The sequence below is a fragment of the Hetaerina americana genome, unplaced genomic scaffold (assembly GCF_022747635.1).
Source record: "Hetaerina americana unplaced genomic scaffold, ioHetAmer1.1.p SCAF_4, whole genome shotgun sequence".
Classification (NCBI taxonomy): domain Eukaryota; kingdom Metazoa; phylum Arthropoda; class Insecta; order Odonata; family Calopterygidae; genus Hetaerina; species Hetaerina americana.
Window position 1 is genome coordinate 98,722,259 of NW_027286985.1, and position 22,904 is coordinate 98,745,162.

The window sequence follows — 22,904 nt, forward strand, 5'->3', positions numbered from 1 at the left end:
ATCAGAATAATCTGGATTTTTCTCCTACTCCCAGCTTCCGACTACGGAATCTACGGATCTCGCGAAACTACAATATTTACACCTGCAGGCCCACGCGAATCAGGATTCATAAACCGGCAGCCAATTCAAGGTGCTCTGCTATCATAAGCTTGTATTATATTAAACCCCAAATAAAAACAAAAGTTTGAAATGCATTTCTTGAAGAGAAGGAAGGTTATTAAACTTATATTTGACTGAAATTATACCCTAGAATTTTTTGTCGAAACGATTTTCAAATTTGTACCGAAAAAGGACTTTTAAAGTCCAAGTCCATTAAAATGCCGTAATTGGGAAAATCCTAGAAAATTAACGAAAAGCAAAAAAATTGGTCAAGAGAAATGAATTAAAGAAATATAGGTTCCCCCCCTCCCCCCCGTAAATAACAGAATACTCGGATTAACTGCTTGAACCACTCGCTGGTCACTCCTCCAGTGTTGTCTAGGAGTGTTTAAACATATTTTACGTAACAACGTTGCGCAGTGGGAATGGAACGGCCCTCTGAATAGAGAGCACCGACGCGCGGGGATAAGGAGTAACTTTTTTTTAGCAATGTTGCGACTGACTGCCACGGCACTCAATTTGTGAAGAATATGCTTGCCAAGGAAGATTCAGAATCGCGCCTCGGGATTTTTCATAGTCCGCCTTAATACGACGGTACATACTATGGGAGCTCAGTCGACGACGAAAGGCGGAGGGAGGGGAAAGGAGGGAGAGGAAGGGAGAGAGGAGAGACGGAGACGTCGGAAACGGAACATCACACGGCCGCGCTTGCGGCGTGAGAGACGTGCGTTGGTGTGCGGCGAGGGAGTGAAGTGGGGTGGGGGCGGTTGAAGGGAGAAGGGAGGAAGGGAGCCAGTGAGAAATGTGGAGCGTGAGAGCGTGAGGCGTAGAGGTATATACTCACTCAGTCACACGCACACACAAACACGGGCGCGCTCGCACTCGCGAGTAGTTCGTGTCCGTGCGTTCTCGGTTGTGTGTGTGTGTGGATCGTGCGTAGAATTGGCAACCCCGCGACACATCTCTCAGTCAGTCAGTCGGCTGGAGCCAGGCTCCGATGCTTGGCGCCATACCTACCCGCGCCCCACCTCTCCCCCTCCTCCTCCCGCCCCCCGCCTCATCCATCTCTCTTCGCCGCTCCTCTTCCCTCCCCCCCCTCCCTCCCCCCGGCCGATCCTCACGTTCCCGCGAGACAACCCCCACTGCCCCCACCTCCCCACCCCACCCCCGACCGCCACACGAAAACACCCATCCGCCGCCCCCCACTAACCGTAACCGTCCCCTCCCCCACCGCACCACTCCTCCCACCGGCACACACTCTTGCCCTCTGCCGCGGCTCCGATTCGAGAGGGCCCGGGTTCGAACAACTAAGGACTCCCAGACAGACGAAGGGGCGGAGGCGAGTTTTCGTAGGTTATCACTGGCCGAAGAGGCTTCTCTTCTCCTTGCAAACGTATAGGAAAGCGATGTCTTGAAAAACGCTCCGCAAAAGCAAAACTTTATGGAAGTTTTGTTTAGGAACTCTTTTACTCCCAAAAGCCATCATCATACGCATCTAAAATGCGCATCCATATCCTTTTACTTCTAGATGGGGTCATACGGAGGGGTGGGGTTAAATTTTCGCCGTTTATTATACGCCAAACAAGACTTTATTCTCTTTTATAAAAGTATAGCGCTCTAATAAAAATCGCTACGAAAAAGTAGATCGGTTTTTTTTTTAACTTTTACATACAAAAGCCGCCATGATTTCTTATAGAGCAAGTGACGCATAGGTGCAATGCTTTAGCAAAACCAATTTAACGAAACGCAATTAAGAGGTTAGATTACTGTACGTAACTACATGTAGGGTTACGATTTATAAAATAATGACGATTGAATGTAGACAGATCGATTCAGCGTGTACTACAAGGGAAGCATAATATCAGCCGTAAGCGGAGAAATAATGAAGGCTGAAACTTCCACATGGTATCACTTTCCAAAAGACAGTGACAAGAAGAAGCATGACTGAAAAAAAATGCAGCCAAAAAATGAGAATTCAACAGGTCTAGCAGAAAATTATACGCGAATGCAAGAAATAATGAAGACGCAAGCGAAGAAGATAATCGAATGGAAATCCGTACGATCCGCAAATCTTGGGATGGGTGGAAGTTTCCGATCATGAAGATGATATACTCGTAATTTATGCACGGATGAAATAATTCATTGAATAGCTTCAGAGCAGAGTATGTCAGCATTCCGTCTGATTTAATCCACGACAAGCGGAATCTGAATTGATCGCGCTGTTTATTTATAAGGCACCTACGCACTCTGACCGTTAAATAAATATATACGCAGGGCTTCATGCCCTCCGCATCCATGGTAATGTATGCTGATGGTCAGAGGCATAAGCGGAGAATGAAAGTGCATGCTAGACGGTGTGACGTGATCCCTGCGTGTTCCCGCGTGTCTGGCGGCGGTGCCATGCGTGACGTTGACATCTCGGGACGGTGAATTCGTGGGCAAGGTGCGAATCCAAGAGTGGCACAAACCACATGCACTCAAGGGCGGCCTATCCAAAAGCCCATATAAAAAATATGGAAGTAATCTTCCTCAAATTATGCTTTAAAAATGTGATTGATTCATCGCATTAGTATTTTCTTTTTTCATTTAATGCACACACACACCATTGAAGATGCTGGGATAAAAAATTATATTTTGGGAAATTAGAAAACTATTTTCACGTAGACACCAATAACGCCCATGTAAAATGTTTATTCATCGATTCTACGTTCATTCACGCGGTATTGCGTGAAAATATGTCAGGAATCACTATAAAATGGATGACTATGGAAACATACTTTGAGTTGCAATACTTCTGAAGAATTAAATCTATGAATGCGCTCTTACACAGTCTTATGCCTGAACGGACTTCTCCATTTGGGATTCGCTCGAGACGAACCATCCTCGGAAGTGAGATTGGATTGCTAAAAGCATTGCACCGAATGCCATGCGAAGGGAAAAGGAATATCGGGGTGAGAAACGTAGACTTTCCTCGAAGATGGAAATTCGGAAAGGTTTTTTCCAACTTTAACTCATTTTTTAACGATCCTGACGTATGAATGTTACATATTTTAATTTGGCAATATTTTTGCAACTAAAATATCTACTTGATTTTGCAATATTCTATTCTTATTGAAACAAGAATAAAAATTCTTATCTTTTCTAATTCCATCCTAATGAACATGGTTAACAGAAGTGGTAATAATGCCAACATTACGATGTTCAATTAGCTGTAGCTACTAGTCATTCAAAGAACGAAACGGTATTTTCTCTCAGTGTCATTGACACCGACATTTCGGTTACCGATTGTTTATCACCCCTGGTAATATCACTGTTTTCACACTTAAAATTTAATTTAGTCTGCTGCATAACTGCTTGAGCAGTGTTGGTGCATGACGGACGCAGGCAATCAGAACCATTACTTTTTTCCACGATAAGCAATAAGATACGTGCTTTCGAAGCCTAGCTCCATAGATTCCAAAGAACCTGCGGGAGATGCCGCGGCAGTAACTTTTCACGGAGTCATCCGCTAATATGCATTTAAATGTAACAATTAAAGAGGACGCCTGAATAGCTTAACTGGCTGTAGCAGTCTACCGGACTTTGAGGCATCCGGGTTCGAATCCCGGTCAAGACGAATGATTTTTACACTCTGAAATTGTTGCATAGCTCCATGGAGTTAAGGAACAGAAAAGAAAACGCCCCATTGCGTTGTAAGGCGAGGAGGCAATTTGAAAGACAACTTCATGCCTCGATTTTTACCTTTTCTTTGTCAAAACTTTTCCAGCCATACTCGACAGTGGAGAATTGATATTTCATATTTGAGATTATACTCGGCATCGAATGGAAAGTGACTTGCAGTCCAGTTGGAACTCCTAAATTGACTATCTGCAAAAACGGATTCGATATTTCGGTATGGATTTGTCACCATCAGAGTCGGCATTTGAGTGCATTCAATTATTTCGGCCAAATCGCTCGGATTGGAATATATATTTTTATGATATATATATATATATATATATATATATATATATATATATATATAGACCACGAGAATCAACAGGCATATTTTTCCCTGTGAATACGAATTATTAAATTTCACAACATGAGAGCACCGCAAGCTATGAGAGTGGAAAGAAGTATCGAGCTTGGAAACTACTCTTTTGAAAGTGTAGAATACTTAAGTTATCTTGGCATCATCTTGAACGTAGATAACACTGCCACAAGAAATCAATTTTACGATTATCATCGGACAAAATATTAACATAATAATCTCATTGAAAAGGGAACAATCTCGTGTTATAGTAATATTAATATGAAAGATTTTTTACCTACAAGGTTAAGATGAATATCCATAAAACCTTAATTGGACCCGTGCTCAAACATTGCAGTTAAAATTGGACGTTGACTGCTTCAGTTAACTAGTCCAATAAGAATTTCCGAGAGAAATGTCATTCGTGGGACACATGGTCCCATCAGAATATTCGAATTCGGAAAAATGGGAAATAATAATTAATAGATTATATACTCACTGATAAAGACAATGTAAACTTCATCAAATGGAAGGATGAATGGAAAAGTTGAAGAAGGGAAGAGTTCTGGTTGGATGATAGTTGGAAGAAGTCGATGGAGACCCATAAGGTATTCAGATAAGAATCAAAGTGGCTGAAGAAACCGAGTGAATGGCAGAGATTGGAAGCAAGTGTGCGAGGAAGTGAAGGTCCACAAACGACTGTTGAACGTCGAAAGAAGAAGATTCCGGATGAATGTCTAAAAGATGTCTTTCAACACTAGGAAGGGGAAAGGGAAATCAAACATATCCCCCTCCAAAGTCAATAAAAAATACTTATTCGTCTCACATCCGATATCATGGATCGGTTCTCGATTCTCGGTCGCGTATTTAGGTGCGCTTCAAACGGTTATAAAAACAAGACCGACGCATCTGCTCGTCTCGATCGCCATTACGTACCTCTGTTTGTGGTCCAAAACAATCGCTCGCACGTGACGTTAAGTGTGAAGGCCACGGTGAAAGATGCCATGTATCACGTCACCTTCGAAGCGTGAGAGAGAGAGAGAGAGAAATGAGAATCGCTGCATTAATGCGACACGGCCATTTCACTCCAGCGACCTCACCGATAGTGCTTCGCAGTTGAAAAAGGACGGTTCGGAAACTTTTTCAAAGCACACTTTTCATGTTCAGGATGAACTACGAGAATGCTTCATACTTTCAAGATGAAAAAGGAGAAGCAGGTTATGGGAAGCGTCGTTACAAGGAGCCATGGGGGAACGAAGATATTGATTAGGGATGGTTTTAGAGCTGCTACGATCCAATCCTCGAATCGATAATACCTTATGACGACTTTTCATTTGTACCTTATCGAAAAAATATCACGCTGAAGAAGCAAAAATCTTTTTCGACCGCTTAATGCAGCGACGGATGACGCACAGCGAATTTAGGGTACTAGTATCCATGGGCTAACAAACTATTCCTGAAGAAAACAAATCCCAGATCCATACAGATCTGAACTGGCACCGTTCAATAGAATGCTTCTTTGTCGATGAATTCAGAACTGTGGAACACCACGCCACTTTGAAATCGTGGAAGAACGAAGAATTTTTAAATTGGAATGAAAGTCGATGAACATTCTAATAATTAACGAGGACGGATACCTATATGATGATTGTTTATATCACAAATGCATGAATGGACATTCAAAGGCCAGCAAGAGAAGTTAGACACGTAGTATAAGTAATGACAACACCCAGGAACACCATTAGGGCACATCACATCTGACTCTGACAATGATTCTTCATCGAACGAGATTTTCACGGATAGTAACGATATACTTTGCTTTCCTTATTCCGCTTAATATATGAGTAATCTAAGAAACTTCACTTTTACCGAGATATTGACGGTGGGTGACATCTAAGGTGGGTGAGGGTTGTTTTAAAAATCACTTGAGTTGCTTTCCAGTCGTAACCGAGGACTAACATGACACAATGAAGCACTATTCTTAGTTTTGGTATATTACAATGGCTTTATTATCATCACCTGCCAATGCAAGCTTTTGAATTGTCCACCACTTAAGCACAAAAGCATTCTCCAACCTCCCATACCTCGTATCCCCTTGCATTCTGACCAACATGACTATTTGTTTCTCAGCTCCTTTGCCCAATTCACTCAATCACAGTGTTCAACGTTCCATTTATTTGAAGAGTATTGCATCCAAGACAGAAAGGCATTCGTCCTTCCGCCAGGTGACTGCTTAAACATTACCACTGGCAGAGATTGCCACTTACGCTATCAACGATACGCGATTGACCACAATAGCACAGGGCTCTTCTGCCAATCGCTATCCTCATTTAGAAGTGGACGTGTCAATAAGACGCGCGTCACGTTCGATTCGTATTGCTCCCGTCTCTATTTCATCTGCATAGTTACACGAAGCTTGTTCAATTAAGTATTGATCATAGATTTTATTCGCGTTATGCCCAGTGGAAAAGTTCGATTTAAGTTTATATAAATGAGTAATGCACATGCTACAGGCTTCACTGATTAGATTTATTTATTGCGTAAGCGGTAGTCGTAGGTGTGAAATTAAATAGGTTTAGGCAAACTTGAAGGACCCCGAGGGGTATATGATGGTTCAATTTGTCTTTATGATTGTTTATTGGTGTATGGGTGAAAGAAACAGCTGGAAAAATTAATGTATTTTGTAATATCTTAGATAAATGAACTCACAGATTGAAAAGGAAGCCTTTTGGATGCCATTTAAAAAAGACTAGCTTCATCGTATTGATGAAAGAATATCCTGAGAGTTTTTGCTAAACTTCTTTGAGCATTAAGCCATTTAATTAAGAGTTGCCAGGATGCAAAATGTGCCCTCCGCAGCCTTTTATTCCTACAGTCAGAAATAGTCTTTTAGCGTCGGATCCAGAAACGCGTGCGCGGGGGGGGGAGGAGAGAGAGAGGGGGGGGCTCAGTGAAGAAGAGATCCCGAGTAATGCGAAATGACATATCCTCTTAATTTTTCATTCTAATATTTCCCCCACCATTCGCCGCATGAAGCCAAGTTCCCAGCCCCCTTTCAAAGCGTCCCCTCCCGTGCCACCCCCTTCTGCGGGCCGCCCCTTCTACGGGCCGCCCCTTCTACGGGCCACCCCCTTCTGCGACATGCACTCCCACCCTGCGACTTCCGCTCGCCTTAAAGAAGACATCTCAAGGTCCGATCAACAACCTATCAGTAAATATATACACAGCCCGTGAGAAAGGGGGAGGGATTTGCGGAGGTGGGGGTGGAGGGAAAGACGCGGGGCTCAATATCCACCCATCCATCCGCTTGCCCCTCCCCAGCCCACTTTACTTTCCCCGCTCTCCTCCCCTCCCCCGCAAGCGGACACTTTGAAATTGAGGCATTCGCAGGAGCGCCGCCAAAAAGATTTATTTCGGGAGCGCCGGCGGAACAGCGAGCACCTCCCGCCTGCATTTTCTGTGAAACCTGAGAATTGCTCATTGCCTCACGAAAGTCACGCTTAACGGTGGGAATCCGAGGACGGCACGCTCCCGTGACTGTGGGAATAGAGGGGCGAAGTGTCGGGGTGATATTAACACGCCCAGATTGATTAAAAAGCATAAACCACCCAGTCCCAGTTGGGATGGAGTTGATAAATAAGGAAAAAGAGGAAAAAATACTACATAAATTGAGCGCGTATTAAGGGCCCCAAAACGTTAGAAAAGTCTATCCCGAGAGTCATCGTTCTATTTTCTGTTTAAATGGTTGCTCACGAAATATTGTAACTTAAACTATGCAGCCCTACCACAGATATTTTTACATATAGTATTTTAATGATTACATATTACATTATTATTCATATATCACATTATATGTCGCAGTTATCTTCGCGGTGGAGATGATTTTGCACCCGATGATATTATCTTTGCAACGAAATCGGTCGCATTGACGTTAAAATTCGTGGAAAGGTTGGAAATTTTTTCATTATTTCGTGATCATTGATTTCCACAAATTTGCGTCTGAAACTGTAAAATTCGAACGTTCTTTGCTTACCTTTTTATCGCTAATTTTTATAAAAATTTACATTACTCATCCGCAGGATATATAGACATCTTATCTGTTTTACTATTAATCCTTCTGGGCTATTTCGCTCACCCGACCTTTCTTTTCTCTACTCATTCATTTAGTGCTGGGAAGGGAGAATAGCCCTCTTTAAAAGGTCCTCATTTTTCCCCGCACGCCGTTCGACATGACATAGTGACATCGAAGAGATGACTGCTACATGGGAGCTGCGCCGTTATTCGGGGTTCGACTCCAGGATCTGTATCGGCCCCTAGCAAATACTCCTTGCCATAATCGGCATAATTCCTTTGCTTTATTCTGAATATTCGTCATTTCCCCACAGGAACAGCACATGTTTTCAGAATTACTCGCAAAATTATTTCAATTTACATAAATGATATTCTGCAGACGTGTCAAATTAATTTCCCTATGGAAACAAGTAATTAATTATTTCTTGCCATTTTCTTAAATGAAGGGAGTTACGGTTATGTCTCAAATTTCAGAACGCAGGAAGTTCTGCTTATTATAGTCCATCATTATCAACGGCATCTTGAGACAAAGTACGAGGTATTTGCGGTTAATATAGCAGAACGGACGATGCCATAAAAGAGAACCAAAGGGGCAGCAAATAAATTAAAAGAAAAAGACATTATACGCCAAACAAATCCGGGCGAAAAGAATTAGAATTAAATGGGGTAGAATGGGTGAAGATATTTAGTCAGTGATCGGAATCAAATGCCCTATAAGTGAATATTTTTTGCAATATTATCCATTCAAATATGCGGCCGCTTTGTAATGCGAGGGCAGTCGAGCTACCATGGTGATCTGAATTTGTGACTTCAATGGCTCGTTGAAGACAAGGGAAGAGATGAGGAGGATGAACTGCAAAGGAAGACCTTGGATGAAATGCACGGAACAGCTAATGAATGACGTCATTGTGGAGAATTACGCGGGACTGGATGGGATGGTTGGGGAGGGGGGATGAGAAGTGGGGGGAGAGGAGGGGGGGGAGGGGAGGGAAGCGTGAAATCGAGAGCGGCGGGAAGCCAATCCTTGGGTTGATAACCTCCGATGGCGATGTCCGTGGTTCGCTCTCCGAGTCCAACCTTGTCGCCGAGCGAAGCACGTTCGTGACACCGCACGTTTACATGGGGACTTCGGAAAGCGCCAGGGTATCACGTTTTCACTCGTAAAGTGTTTCGATGTTCTCTCCGTGATTACCGTGCCAGAAATAGATTTCACGCGACGGAAATACTTCGAGATAAAATGCGATACTCGACTCGATGTGAGACATTATTTCTAATTGTAGATCACATTCGAAGGAAAAAGCTGTATTTAATTTCATGGAACAGAATTTAATGAGTAACGCATCGAAGAAAATATTTGTTTTAGTCGAAAAGAATAATTTAATTTAAAAGTTAACCGGACTAATGATTTGAAATTCAAAACTATCTAGGGTATGCTAGGTGAGGTTGGAGAGCTGAAACTTACTTGGCCAGAGGAATTAAATTGAAATTAACTTTTATTCAGATTAATAAATTTTCTGTCAAAAAATTATTTTATGTCATCGAATAATAATTTTAACTACATGATTTCAGCGTTTATTTTAAATTTGAGTGGGCGTTAATGTAAGCATCGCTTTACTCTGCTTGAACCGAGACGAAGACGCACGATAAGACAATCGGCAGTCAAGCAAAATTTAGTCACTCGCCAAACTCGGTGATTCGTGCTGGATTCTAACGCTATATTTTGCCTACTCATGAACCGTTCGCTTTGGCGATTTTGATAATGTGACACTGAGGGTGACAAATTCATGACAGAATGAAGACCACGAAGCACAGAATTCACTAATGCTATTTCCTCGCGGAGGCTCGGAGATGAAGAAGTGGAATTATTCATTGGAAACAAGAAAATACTTAATTATCACAAAATCATAAGCAGTCCAAGGGGACATGGCTCACGAGGAGGGGATATTAGTGGCGGACATTGCGAGTGAACCCGCCCGGAAATTTTGCAGCTGGCGAAGAAGATTACACTCAAAAACCTCTAAGGTAAATTTTAGCGAAGTTACAGCCAGGTTTCCGCCGAAACTAGTTCAGAATGGTATTTAAATTCTACCAGGAAGTTTGATCTTGAATGCTAATGTTTTAAATTTTACTATTACACTTCACCAGCATACAATCTTAAACTTAACATTATGTTAATTTCTGGAAAATTTTAAAATGATATAAGCTTATTTTGGCTTGCAGACAACGAAAACTAACTCCAGATTTCGACGGATCTTCGCTGCATCACTGGTCTACGGCCTTTTTTTTGTACACGATATGGAACTGAAAAGTTATTTTGCAAAACGAAATAGCAATTCGTGTTTACAGGAAATACTTCCGTATTGGAAGGAGGTGAATTCAAATTACATTTTGATAAATGATTCCTGAGTTACGACAATGATGAAGGAAAGTAAAACACTAACAAATGAAGGGGGCAGAATTATGTTTGAAGTCAGTAGTGGGCAATCCGTCACTTGCTATCCCAGAGCTCTCTTAGCTATGACCTTGGGAGCAAAGAGTATGAGAGCTAAACCTTCGCATACCACCGCACGTTCTAATGCACTCCTCCATTGACGTCGCACTTTCCCTGCCTTTTCTTTTTCTCCCTTACCCTCGCTCTCCCTCCTCGCCCTGCCCCCGTGCTTGAAGAGTGCGGCCCTTGGGACAGCGCTCCAGTGCCAGACTCTGCTTCAAGTCGTCGAATCAGTAAGGATCTTTGTTCAGTCTCAAAAGCGACTGGTTAAATATTTCAATGCAAATTCCGAGGGTTTGTCTAGGACCTGAATATATTCGGGAGGGCACAAACTTGAAGATGTTTAGTGGTAATGTCACCTGAGGACACACCTACCCCTGATTTAGTCCCTTCGGTCGGTATCCGAATGCCTTACAGAGTAGGACAGAGCCACCGGTGATCTAATCATCACCACTGAAATTTGCGCAATCCGTGAAAGTTCCGCACCTCAAGCAGTTTACGCCAAGGAGGATCGCTCCAATGAATGAATGCGCTTTCGGAGAATGCGGTAACTTTCGGTTAATTGGACCATGAGAGGGGGAGAAAAATCAATTATTTTCTACGAATGGTTTCTTCTCAAAGCATCGTAGAGTATTTCACGGGAGAATAGCAGAGTGATTGATGCGTGGGGCACTTTGACCGTCGCGTGTCATTCTTGAGTGAGTGTGTGTGTGGAGGGGGGAGTTGACGGCGTGAAGAGCGGACGGGAAGGAGAGGAAAGACCTCTCCTTCCCGTCCGCTCTTGGACGAAGTGGCCCTTCCACAGCGGCGTGACGGTGGCGGTTTGACGCCCAGGGTGGCGAGCCCCTGCATCGCTGACGAGAACCCTTTATCGAGTCTTGAAAAGGGGCGGACTTTATCTTCTCCGGCCATCGTCATCGCCTCTCCGACACACTGACGCCCCTGCCACATCCGTCCTCTTGGCTAGGGGCGGCCGCTGCCTCCACTGCTCCAGCACTTCCTCTTCCCTTCATTAGTCCAAGGGGCGGCGCGTCGCTGGAAGGCCCCGATGGCACGCCCCCTCCCTCCACCTCTACCCCCCCCCCCCCACCGAAGAGAGGAGATGGTGACCATGCAGGGCACGCGAGGGCAACTAGGGAAAACACTCGGGTGGCATTCACCCAGGTGGACATGTCAAACTTTGTGCTCACAAAACGAGCGTTGCACGACCCCACTTGTCACCATCAAATTGGACAATTGCGAGACACGTCAGGTCAGCTGGAAGTTAGGCATTTGTGATTACAAGTTGACGCAGTGAAAGTCGAAGCAGAGTTAATTCTGTCGGTTAGTAAACGGAAATGAAATGTCCCACGGAAGAATTCACGTTTTTCTGGGTTACATGATAATGAAGCATTTATCTCTCGCAATTTGAATCGCGGAACGGGTGAATAGTGATTGCTTTCAGCGATCAAATTTTTTACCAAAATGTGACTAGAAACGTTAAGGTCATGAAGAAGGCACAGTGAATTTTGGATAGCTTTCAGGCACGCAGTTTAAACACGACCGCTAAAATCGTTATATTCGAATATATAAATATATATGTATACAAACACACACACGCATATATATATATATATAAACACAGTAATCAACCCGAAGGTCGGTTTAGTAGGTGATGGTAGAGATCACCCAGTACTAAGCCCTATACGGCGTGTGAAATTCACACATCAGGGTAGGGGGGCCAGTTCCTTTCCCTGTGCCGGTTATGGTTTCCCAGGAAGACCTCATACCCGAAAAATCACTTCAGCTTGGGGTGGAGCTGCAGTTGCCCAGAGTGCCTTCCCGGGAATCGAACCCGGGACCCTCTGGTCAGCAGTCCAACGCTACCCACTGGACTACCACGACCTATATATATATATATATATATATATATATATATATATATATATATATATATATATATATATATATATTTATAGGTGTATATATATATAATTTATATATGTACAAAGGGTGCGGCGCTTAAATCCGGATGAGCACACGTTTCCTCGAATGAGATTTCCTCGCCGGGTTACTGAAACCTTCCCCTGACTTCTCCGAAGCATTATACTTAGCCAGAATATCGTAAACAGTTGATATGGCGTGCCAGAAGAATCAAACTATTTGGAAATATAAGGCCCTGCGCGAACACTTTTGAAAATAGCGGCTCTTTGATTGTGCTCCGCACTTGTACGCAACATCTCGGCCATTTTGAGATTATGACTGTTTACTAGATGCCTATAGGTTTCAAGAACGCCAGCGCGACCTCCAGTGGAACTATAGTATGGTAGGAAATGCGAATTGCAATATGCCCGGTTTTAGCGCCGCACACTGTGTGAGCGTGTATATTTGTGTGTGTATATATATATATATATATATATATATATATATATATATATATATATATATATATATATATATATATATATATATATATATATAAATATATATATACATATACACATACATTTTGAGGTCATCAAAAGTATCGAAAAACTCGTATTAGACAATCCCTCGGTGTGTTAAGGAAAATCAAAATCGGCAAGGAAATGCACGCGGATAATTCACGTACGCCCGCGGAATTCATCCAACAGTACGGTAGATGGGAGAGGCAGGGGGGACTGCTGACTATGCGAGGAGGAGGATTGGAGAGGGAGAGGCGTTTGAGGTGCCGTGCTTTGGCGGGAGAAGAGAAGAAGGGATGGGGGAGGGGGCGGAGGGGGAGAGACAGAGGTGAGGGGTGTCGGAGTCTCAAGCCGAGGGAGTCTGCGTTGACGCCTGGCGCCAGAATGTTGACGAGGCTCTTGTGAGGCACCTCGCAGACGTCGTCGACGGCGGTCTTAATCTTCGGGGCAGCAGGAGAGGAGACTCTCGAAAAGGTAATGGGAGGAGTCGAGGCGGGTCGAGAAAGAGAGGATGGGGAGGGGGGGAGAGGGAGGAAACCTGCTCTCTCTCACACACGCACACACACGCGCGCACTCACACGGCCCTCCGAGGGGGAGGGTGCGAGGGGGGGGTGGTGGGGGTGGAGGAGGAATCTGCCCCGAGTCTGCTGCACCCATCGCCGTCACCTCTCTCCCCCCCTCCCACCCGGGGGGAGGGGGGATCGGAGGAGGGAGGAGAGAGAGGAGCCACTCCGCGCGACTCGGTGGCGACTCGTTGTGCAACCCTCCCCCCTCTCCCCCTACCTTTCTCACCCTCACACTCACCCCACACCCCCACTCACTCACTCACTCGCTCTTTTTTTTTAACGCTTCGCCACGAATTCGTCCACGCGACAATGGACGCGGGTGGGGGGGCGGGAGGTGGAAATAGGAGGAGAGAGGGAAGAAGAGAAGACGAAGGGGACCAGAAGGTGGGTGTTTTGTGTGTCGTGAAGCGCACCGCAGGTGGTGGGTGCCTTAGCGCCTTTATCTATTCGCTCTAATTATCAGTGTAGCCCCACTATTTGTCCCGGATCAAGAAATTAAAAAAAATACACTCACAACTCCTAAGTTTACTAAACGTTTCTCTGTGACCTCCCTTAATCTGCAAATATCTTATTATTTTTACAAGTTGATGATTTCGATGAATGCCGTGTTGCCAAACTGGCCGTCGTCGGACGGCTGCCGTGAACGGATCGTTTGGATCGAGGCGTGGCAATCGGAGAACCAAGACACTCCTGCCTATTTAAAAAAATGCCAGAAAGCTATACGCTATGCCAATAAATAGTATGACATCCAATTATAAAAAATACAAATTAACCAATTAACTGCATTTTTCGATATGGATAAAATTGTAGGATTGAATAATATTCAATTTGATCGCCAATTATCAAAAACGTTTACCTATCGGATTTAGTCTTATGCACGTATATGCATCATTTTCATCATTAGATCATTTATTCATAGATTTTCTATTACCCCTAAACCGAGTTACAAATATCACGAAGTTGAGAAAATCTCTAATTTGGGGGTACGCGGCGTTAATCAGATAAGGGTTCACACGAACACTGTCATTAACTGTCAAAATCTATTTTGACATTTTAACGTCAGCACTAGTACGCTGGCAGGTGCCTCAAAAGCAGGGGGTCAGAGAGGACAACGGCCGTGGAAATCGAAAGGGACCAGTCGGCAAATAAGGAGACATATGCAATACCATTGGGGTTTACCTCGATTAGCATATGCATTTGTGAATATGCATGAGATTTGAAATGAAACGTCGTGTCTTTATAGCCACAGTAATCACCCAGAGGCTATTTGAAGGCGACAGTTGAGAATAGATCTCATCAAACACGAAGGTACACGACTGGTAACATTCACTCATTCAGTTTTGAGGGGCGATTAGTTGGTCAATGCCTCTTGGAGAAGAAAAACCTAATGCTCAACCTTGGGTGCAAGCTGTAGGCGTTACCTGGAATCGAACACAGACCCTAACGTCCTTAGCCCTACACCCTGGATCACCACTCTTCAGTCGTAAACCGTTGCCATGGTATTCCCACCTACCAACGTAATGCGCGGTCATGACTAATTCTTCTCTTGAGCGCTGTTTCCCCGACCTGGAAGGCGCGATCCTCACAGGAGATACTATAACACGGGTTACAATGGAAAGCGAGACCCTGCTAAACCCTAGGTTTAATCTTAAAGATGACAAAACGTTCTTGAAGATAAGATTTAGACTGGGTGCAAGCGAGACTTTACAGGGAATTCCAAAGAATTTCGTCTTGTCCAAGTCCAGTGGCAAGAGCTTACGACTCATGAATAGATTGTCCTGGGTGATTCCGCCCTTGGAACTTCTAACTGACATTAGACTGATCGAATTCACAAGTGTCCAGGCATTTATTGAGGAAATTAAGATCCCATAGGTGCATATTGAGTGGAATGACTTCCGCAGTTGCTGAATTTCTACCATAAAAACCTCTCATCTTTGCATCGACCCTGATGTCATGAAGAGAGAAATTTGACTAGTAACCACGATTTTTGAAAAAAAAGTTCATGACTAGTCTTAATAAGTCACAAGTGGCGCAGGGAAGGAGACTGGGCCCGTTAACACCCGGCGATTGGGCGGATTTCCTGGCGCGAGGGTAGCTTAACCTCACCGATCAAAATCAACCTTCAGATTGATGGTCGTGGAGCCTCGAGTGGCATTATGGGCGATCGAAGGGGAAGCCGTTGGTTGATATGACGTACGTATCCACGTAGGGGTTGATGATCTCGTGTTAATTTTCAGTGAAACGATTAAGAAAAATTAAAAACACTGTTGGCGAAGCCCAGCGGCCAATCTTTTCAGAGCTATTTTATATCCTTTTATTTACGAGACCAATATTTATAAATATTGTACTTTGTTTAAACTGTAATTTGGATTCACTGATGCGATTTAAAAGTTTTTAAAGGCCAGGCACGGTTAAAAACCACATAATTACGCATCAAAAATATACTCAAGCCATTTATATGACCAGAGAATGGCCAATTTGTCGTGCTTAAAGATTCAAGGCTAGCGAAATTAATAATACCAACATTTATCGACGGCTTACTATGTTTAGATTGCGGTTTGGGCCTCGTAATTTTCACCTAAATCCAAAATCATCACTGGCGTGTTAATGCGCTACTTAATTACTTATCAAACATGGCATCAGCAGATCAGCTAATGCAAATAGCACCCGGTACAATAGTCTAGTGAGCAATCCAGCTGCTGTCCTAATTGCCTGAGCTGTACGTGGTTTGATTGCATACAAACAAGATCAAAGGAAGGTCAAGGATAGGCCAAATAATTTGTGGGTGTCTCCCCTAACCCGGGATTTGTCTCTCCCTCATCCATAGGAAGGGCGTGCCACGGTATGTTCACAAAGAATATAAAAACTTGGTTCTTTCGGTTAAAAAAAAATTCCAAGGAGTTTTATTCATCAAAACGCCTTACCTGCTCGAAAACGACTGCCTTTCCATCAAGTATCTGCTTGATGGTTGTTCTGCATGAGCATGTGTCTTACTTAAGGGAATACGTAATGAGTTCCCCAAAAACGGGACGCATGACAAAAAATGAACTTCCATAACTAAAGGGCGGTAATACCGACAAAGGCTAGGAATTCATACATGTAAAGCGCACTCATACTAAAACATTACGAATAGGACGACAAACAGTTGGATAGTGATATATTATACCATACCATCCAAAATATGCTATACGTAATTTGGATACATACATGGAAACCAAGTGGTCTCTTTCCTGGACAAGTCATGCGTCTTAAGGGATTAAGATTTAATATATCAAAAGGATTGGCACCCTCTAAAGTAAAAGAAATACGCGTTGTATTTGAGATTATTCGTGGCATCCTTTTACTACAGTCGAGGCTGAAATCACAATGTGAATAACGAAGAAGGGAATCACATAATGAAAAATAAAAAAAATGAAGATTTAAGCAAAATATTATTTTTAGTAGGTTCCACGCACATTTTATGCGTTCTATCGAACGATATATTTGTTGAACTCAAATTGCTGGATTATAAGAGAGCACCGACATGTTTAGAAATCATAGTCAAAATGCCTTGTGGATATGTTCAACGATCTGCAAGGCAGCAAGCAAGTCTCACGCAAGGGCAGGAGCCGATAGACACAGGACCTATGAAACGTATTGTAAAAAGTTATAGGCGAAACGAATAATTTACTTTGCTCCATTAGAGAGATTTTTTACAGGCACACAGATCGCAGACGAGGTGTGCCTATTCGGGGGAGGTATGAAAAAAGGAAAAGCAGGTGTTGTTCACTTACTGTGAAGGTCCCCTGGGCAAATTTTGCAGCATCGGCCCGGCAGCAGAACCGGTTCGTCACAGCTGGGCTTGGGGCATTCCGTCTTGATGTTGCGGCAGTGCACCCGGGCGACCACCCTCCGCTTCTTCTGGACCTGCGGCCAAAGAAAGAGAATGAAAATGAGTGACCGGAAGGAGCATGCAAAAGAAGGCCAAGCGGTTTCACAGGAAAGACCATCAAACGCCGTTCACTACGCACACAAAGATATACCGCGGAGGGGAACGCCCGAGGGTTCTGCCGACGCCAAAGCCATTGCTCAGGTCTCTGCATAATATTATGTGGAGATAAGTGCGGAATTCTCTTGTCTCGAAAATGACGGAGGAGTTGGCCATCGGAACTTCGGTGTTTCACCTCGCGGTGAAAAGACCGACAAATCTTCACTCGAGCGACATAAGCGGGAAAAATTCGAATCACATTGCTGTGCACAGGAGATGGGGAAACGTTCCAATGGTGTGCGCTCCATTGTGGGCGCATTGTGATGTGCATTGACAACATTGGGAAAACGAATCGACGAGTTTCTTGAGACCATGTGCTGAGTTCATTCCTTATGGTAGTAACTTGGTATTTCGTCGGTGAGTTTAATTTTCATGGTCTCCTGTCCATACAAAAAAGACGAAGCTTCAGATCAATCAAATCATTCGCCTCGACGTTGACGTTTGTCTTTCCGCATAATGCGATTTTATTGGGACCAATTGGTGTCACGAACAGTGAAATGTCAGAGATGACGGATTGCTGGAATGTTAGTTCATAGATTTAATAGCATACGTTTTCACGGCCAGTTATTTCACCTAAAAAAACAATTTTCGGCGCATTGATCTTACTTTAATTTTCCATAATCCTCTAAGTCTCTCGCGAACATACTAGAGGCGCCTCAGATGGACGAATTTAATATTGGGGAACTCATTGCTACTCTAGAATCAAGGTCGAACATTGCTCGGAAAAAGCGTAGTCAGTCGAAAAGGACCTATCTCCTTCACAGAATATCGACTGATATAACTTAATATCTCTTTTTCAAAGCACCCGATGAAGTAATAGCAATCCCGATTAAAAATCACGAGGAAATATTGTATATGGCTCGCGTTAGTTTCGCGTCCACTATTCTGCGGCTCCAGTTCCATGCATGAATTAATCATCGCATCACCGGAGATGTCCCGAAAGAACGGTGGTCTGTCACGCGGAGCGACGGCGCTCGTCGGCGACCGGTTCCGAGGGGGATTTATTTTCGTAATTGCTCCGCGAGGACCGATCGATCGAAAATTTACGCGGTTTGAAAACGTTTCATTTCAACTGCCGCTAACACACAGACACACCACGGGAAGAATGACGTGCGGAGCATCATTCAAGGCCTCCACCGCTGGAGGGTCAAATGTGGAACTCAAGGTATGTACACCAAGTTCCCATGCTCATTTCCAACCGATTGCATATAGTACGATAAAACGAAGTTTATAGGTATGCCTAAAAAAATGAAATACAAGAGAAAGTAGAGAAAATTTGGAAAATATAAGAGAGAGGATCTTGCATTGCTTTGAGGTTGTCTTCGAAAATACCCGGATAATGTGATGTTGAATTCATTTGAGAATTTATGAGTTTTCGAGTGAAGTAGAGGGTGGAGGGCAGGCCAACTACTGAGGTCGTGTCGCATGCTTTGGGGGTGGGGCGGTGGCGAGAGGTTCCCTTGGGATCAGAGGGAGGAGAGGGGGTTAGGGTTTTAGGGATTAGACTACTCGGTTCAACTGCACATCAGTACGGATGCTAAGAATAGGGCTTTAAACCTTGACCTCCTGCATGCGAAAAGGGCATTCCGACCCGAACGCCAATTATTAGTTTCTCATATCGATAAACGAAAAACGAACCCTGTGATTTAAAAAAAATAAGATTCTCTAAAGAGAAACTGTTCAACAAATTTCGCTCAAAAATCATTTTACATTGAATGGGATCAGAAAAACACCACGAAAACAAATTTCACAGACCATCGTCCGGCCGCAAACGCTAAGAAAGCCTTTGCGCGAAAGCCTTTTTTGCATCTTCTATGGGTACGTGTATCTACACAAGACTTTACAAATAGCAATCCGCGGAATTCGGTCGCAGTTTCCATTGACATCCTTGTATTTCTTTGGAAACTGAGACACATTTCTATGAATTTTCTCGGAAAACCTTGAGAAATTTTCCATTAACGTGAAATGTTAATGGAATGGGAAGCTTAGCATGAAATGGGCTGAGAGGGCAATTTGTCATGAAAGCAGTTCGACAAAAATGTAATAAATCCGTCTGATCTGTCCAGGCAACAACGGCCCCTTCGCCGGCTCCGAAGAAGTGAGACGGCTGTTTTTTTGTCGCGCACGGTTAAAAAAAAATTGCATCCTGCACACGAGAATGTTTTCTTTTTCACCTTCACATTTCATGACTTCCACGATCCCATTGTCAGGGGGTTGGAGGGAAACTGGAGCAGAGAGAGGGTTGCGTCATTGACAGAGTCACGCAGAGGGGCGAGAGCAATGTTACCATGGAAACCTTCGCCGGAGGACGCAGCGAAACAATCGGTCATATAGATGGAAGTTTGCAATGGCACCGAGAGGGAATGCCTTAAAAGTGTAAGGTATGCATCTATAATTAACTCTCGTTTGAAAGGTTTTTGATTAGTTTAATGGAGAAATTTTGCGCGAAGTCGAGAAACGACGCGTGATTGACCCGCTTACTGGAGGTCAGGAACGGCAGTTAGCCTTTAAAAAGGGCCTATGGCTCACTTATTGAGAGAGAATTATTGCTTAACTAATCCCTCAATCCGAGATCAATCCTGCTCATTGAGGTGGAAGCAACATTTTTTGGTTGAAATATGACGAAATGCAGTAGACATATTCCTGAGTCCACGTTTTCAAATATAGTCGAATCACAATTGAAAGCGGGACGTGAATATTTCGTGACGCCAAAGAATGAAGGACGTTAAGGAGTGTTAGAATTTGAAATAATGTGGATGATTGAATGTAGATACCACGAAGAAGTCTTCATTTCATAGGCATGATTAGTGAATTTTTTATGATCTTCTACCGGAATCAAAATGCATCCATTTGTTTGTTATTTCCTTCGAATGGAAGCTGGCAAAGGAATAGATGAGGCTCGTCCAAAGGAGATTTTCAGGTAGCTCAATCACACTAGGTTTTTGTTGGTTTTTTCTAGAATGAGATTTGATCACCTAACTTTTCAGCTACAAACACAGTCACATCTTTTCACTCGAGATGCACCGAAAATCCCACCCGACCACAATCTAATCCTTTTCAATACCGAATTGTTCTCCCTACGCCACTTTGAGTGTCGATTTTCTCAAACTCTCCTAAGGGATTACCATTCCTTCCCATGCGCCAGTTTGCGGTGAGCAGGTGCACCGTGCAGATGCAAGGAAATCGATTGGGAAAAAAAAGCAGTCAAGTTTACTCCTCCCGATTTCCGACGCTGAACAAAGAAGACGTTATAAATTCAAAATCTGAAGTGGGAGACTTCCGCGGTGTCACCTTCACTCTCCCAAGATAGCAGCAGGAAAGAGAGAGAGGTCGAAACAGGAGTCGCCTGACGTGAGCAAACAATGCAAATCACGGTGTGTTCTCACATCGTCATGGAATCTTTCCAAGAGATGAGACAAGCCCTTAAACGATTGGTGCGGGTTTCGAATGCCTCCGGTTCGCTCCACCGCTCGCCGGATCTCTGAATAAACAAGCGGGATGGGAGAATTTACCGGTTTTCTCCTTCCATTGGCGTGCCGATCAAATTACTCCTATTCGCCTCCGAGGCGCTGTGGTGCGCGTGCCATGAGAACTGCGTCACCCTACCAACGCCTCCCTCTAACAACACCACATGTCCTATGAACACCACACGGAATCGGCACAAAACGGATACCTTGAGGGCTTCAAGAGCTCTCCCGCCAAATTTTCATTCGGTATAAGGTATGGTGTTTCCTTCAAACCTGCTAACCAAGAGACTAGACTCATTCTTAGCGCCGAAAGCGTAAAACCTCCCCTAGTTTTAACACACACACATATATCTAGTGTGTCTGTATATATATACATACATACATACATACATACGAGGGTCATCCGGAAAGTAGTACCCGTTCGTGAAATAAAGACACAAAAGTAAATATTAACAAACATAAAAAATTTTATTTGAAAGAGGATACTTTAAACTACTTCTCAACATAATCTCCAAGCAAATTAAGGCATTTGTCATAACGTGTGACAAGTTTCTGTATTCCTGCTGCATAGTCCTTCGCCGCCAGCTCATTGAGATACGCGAGGGACCCATCTTGCACAAATTTTTGCATAATGCAGATGGTGTTTAACAATTTCATGAACAATTGTTCGAGAAACATTGGGAAAATGCTCACAGATGTCATCAATTGTGACGCGCCGATCGTTCCTCACGAATTCGTCAACTGAGCTCACCAGTTGGTCTGTAATGACAGACGGTCTCTCCGAACGCTCATCGTCGTGTGTGTTCCCCCTCCCCATGTTGAAGTTGCGACACCACCGCCGAACAGACGACTCGTCCATTACATTGTCTCCATACACCTCCTTTAATTGGCGATGAATATCACATGGGCGAACGTTTCTTGCATTGAGGAATTTAATCACTGCCCTCACTTCACAACTGGCGGCGTTCTCAATTTTTTTAAACATTGTAAACAATCACAGAAACAACACAGGCAATGCTAGCGTCACGCAACTTGGCTCAGAGAAGGCAGACAAGCCACTGAAGCTATCTGACCTCGTCCAGCGGCTACTCGCGTCGTCAGCACTTCATGCGGCACGAACGGGTACTACTTTCCGGATGACCCTCGTACATACATATATATATATATATATATATATATATATAAACACACACCCATATATATGTAATATAAATATTTATTTATAAATCACATGCTGAGGGTTTAATATTTTTGGCGATGTGAATAGAATCTGGGTAGTGGAGATCAATTGATAATCTACGAGTGGCTCCAACAAAGTGGATGATTAAATCCATTAATGGTGAAATAAGATCGGAAAAGGAAATTCTAAAAAAACATTAAGAGAGAAATTATCCAGCAACCGCCGTATCGTATCAAAGTAAATGCTTAAAACTTTGCCTTGGTTAATGGGATGTCGGGGGAGTTGAACATGCACATCATATCCATACTGCTATGGGTCAATCGGAGAAAGTGCTAATGGAGCAACATCATGACGAGGGTACGCTAGGTTTATGAAAACTAAGGGATATCCATCCGTCAAACATTCGGTCGGGAGTAATCGCCGATTTTCGTACACCCCCTGGCTTACTGAGTTAGCTAGTTTATTCACAGCGAAACATCTACCGACATTGACATGTTAGAATCTACTATTGCTATGACGAAAGTTAAAATTAATTCATGAGAGAGGACCCTAAGGAGACATGCTCTAA

At 43.6% G+C, this 22,904-nt stretch overlaps 1 protein-coding gene across 1 annotated transcript in view; it reads right to left on the minus strand.

The window, feature by feature from the left end:
• sog (short gastrulation) overlaps positions 1-22,904 on the minus strand; it is a 510,027-nt gene that overhangs the window by 225,192 nt on the left and 261,931 nt on the right. Inside the window, exon 3 of the mRNA XM_071590828.1 lies at positions 17,436-17,568. Within this exon, the coding sequence (XP_071446929.1) occupies positions 17,436-17,568 (133 nt within the window). The remainder of the gene's footprint in view (positions 1-17,435; positions 17,569-22,904) is intronic.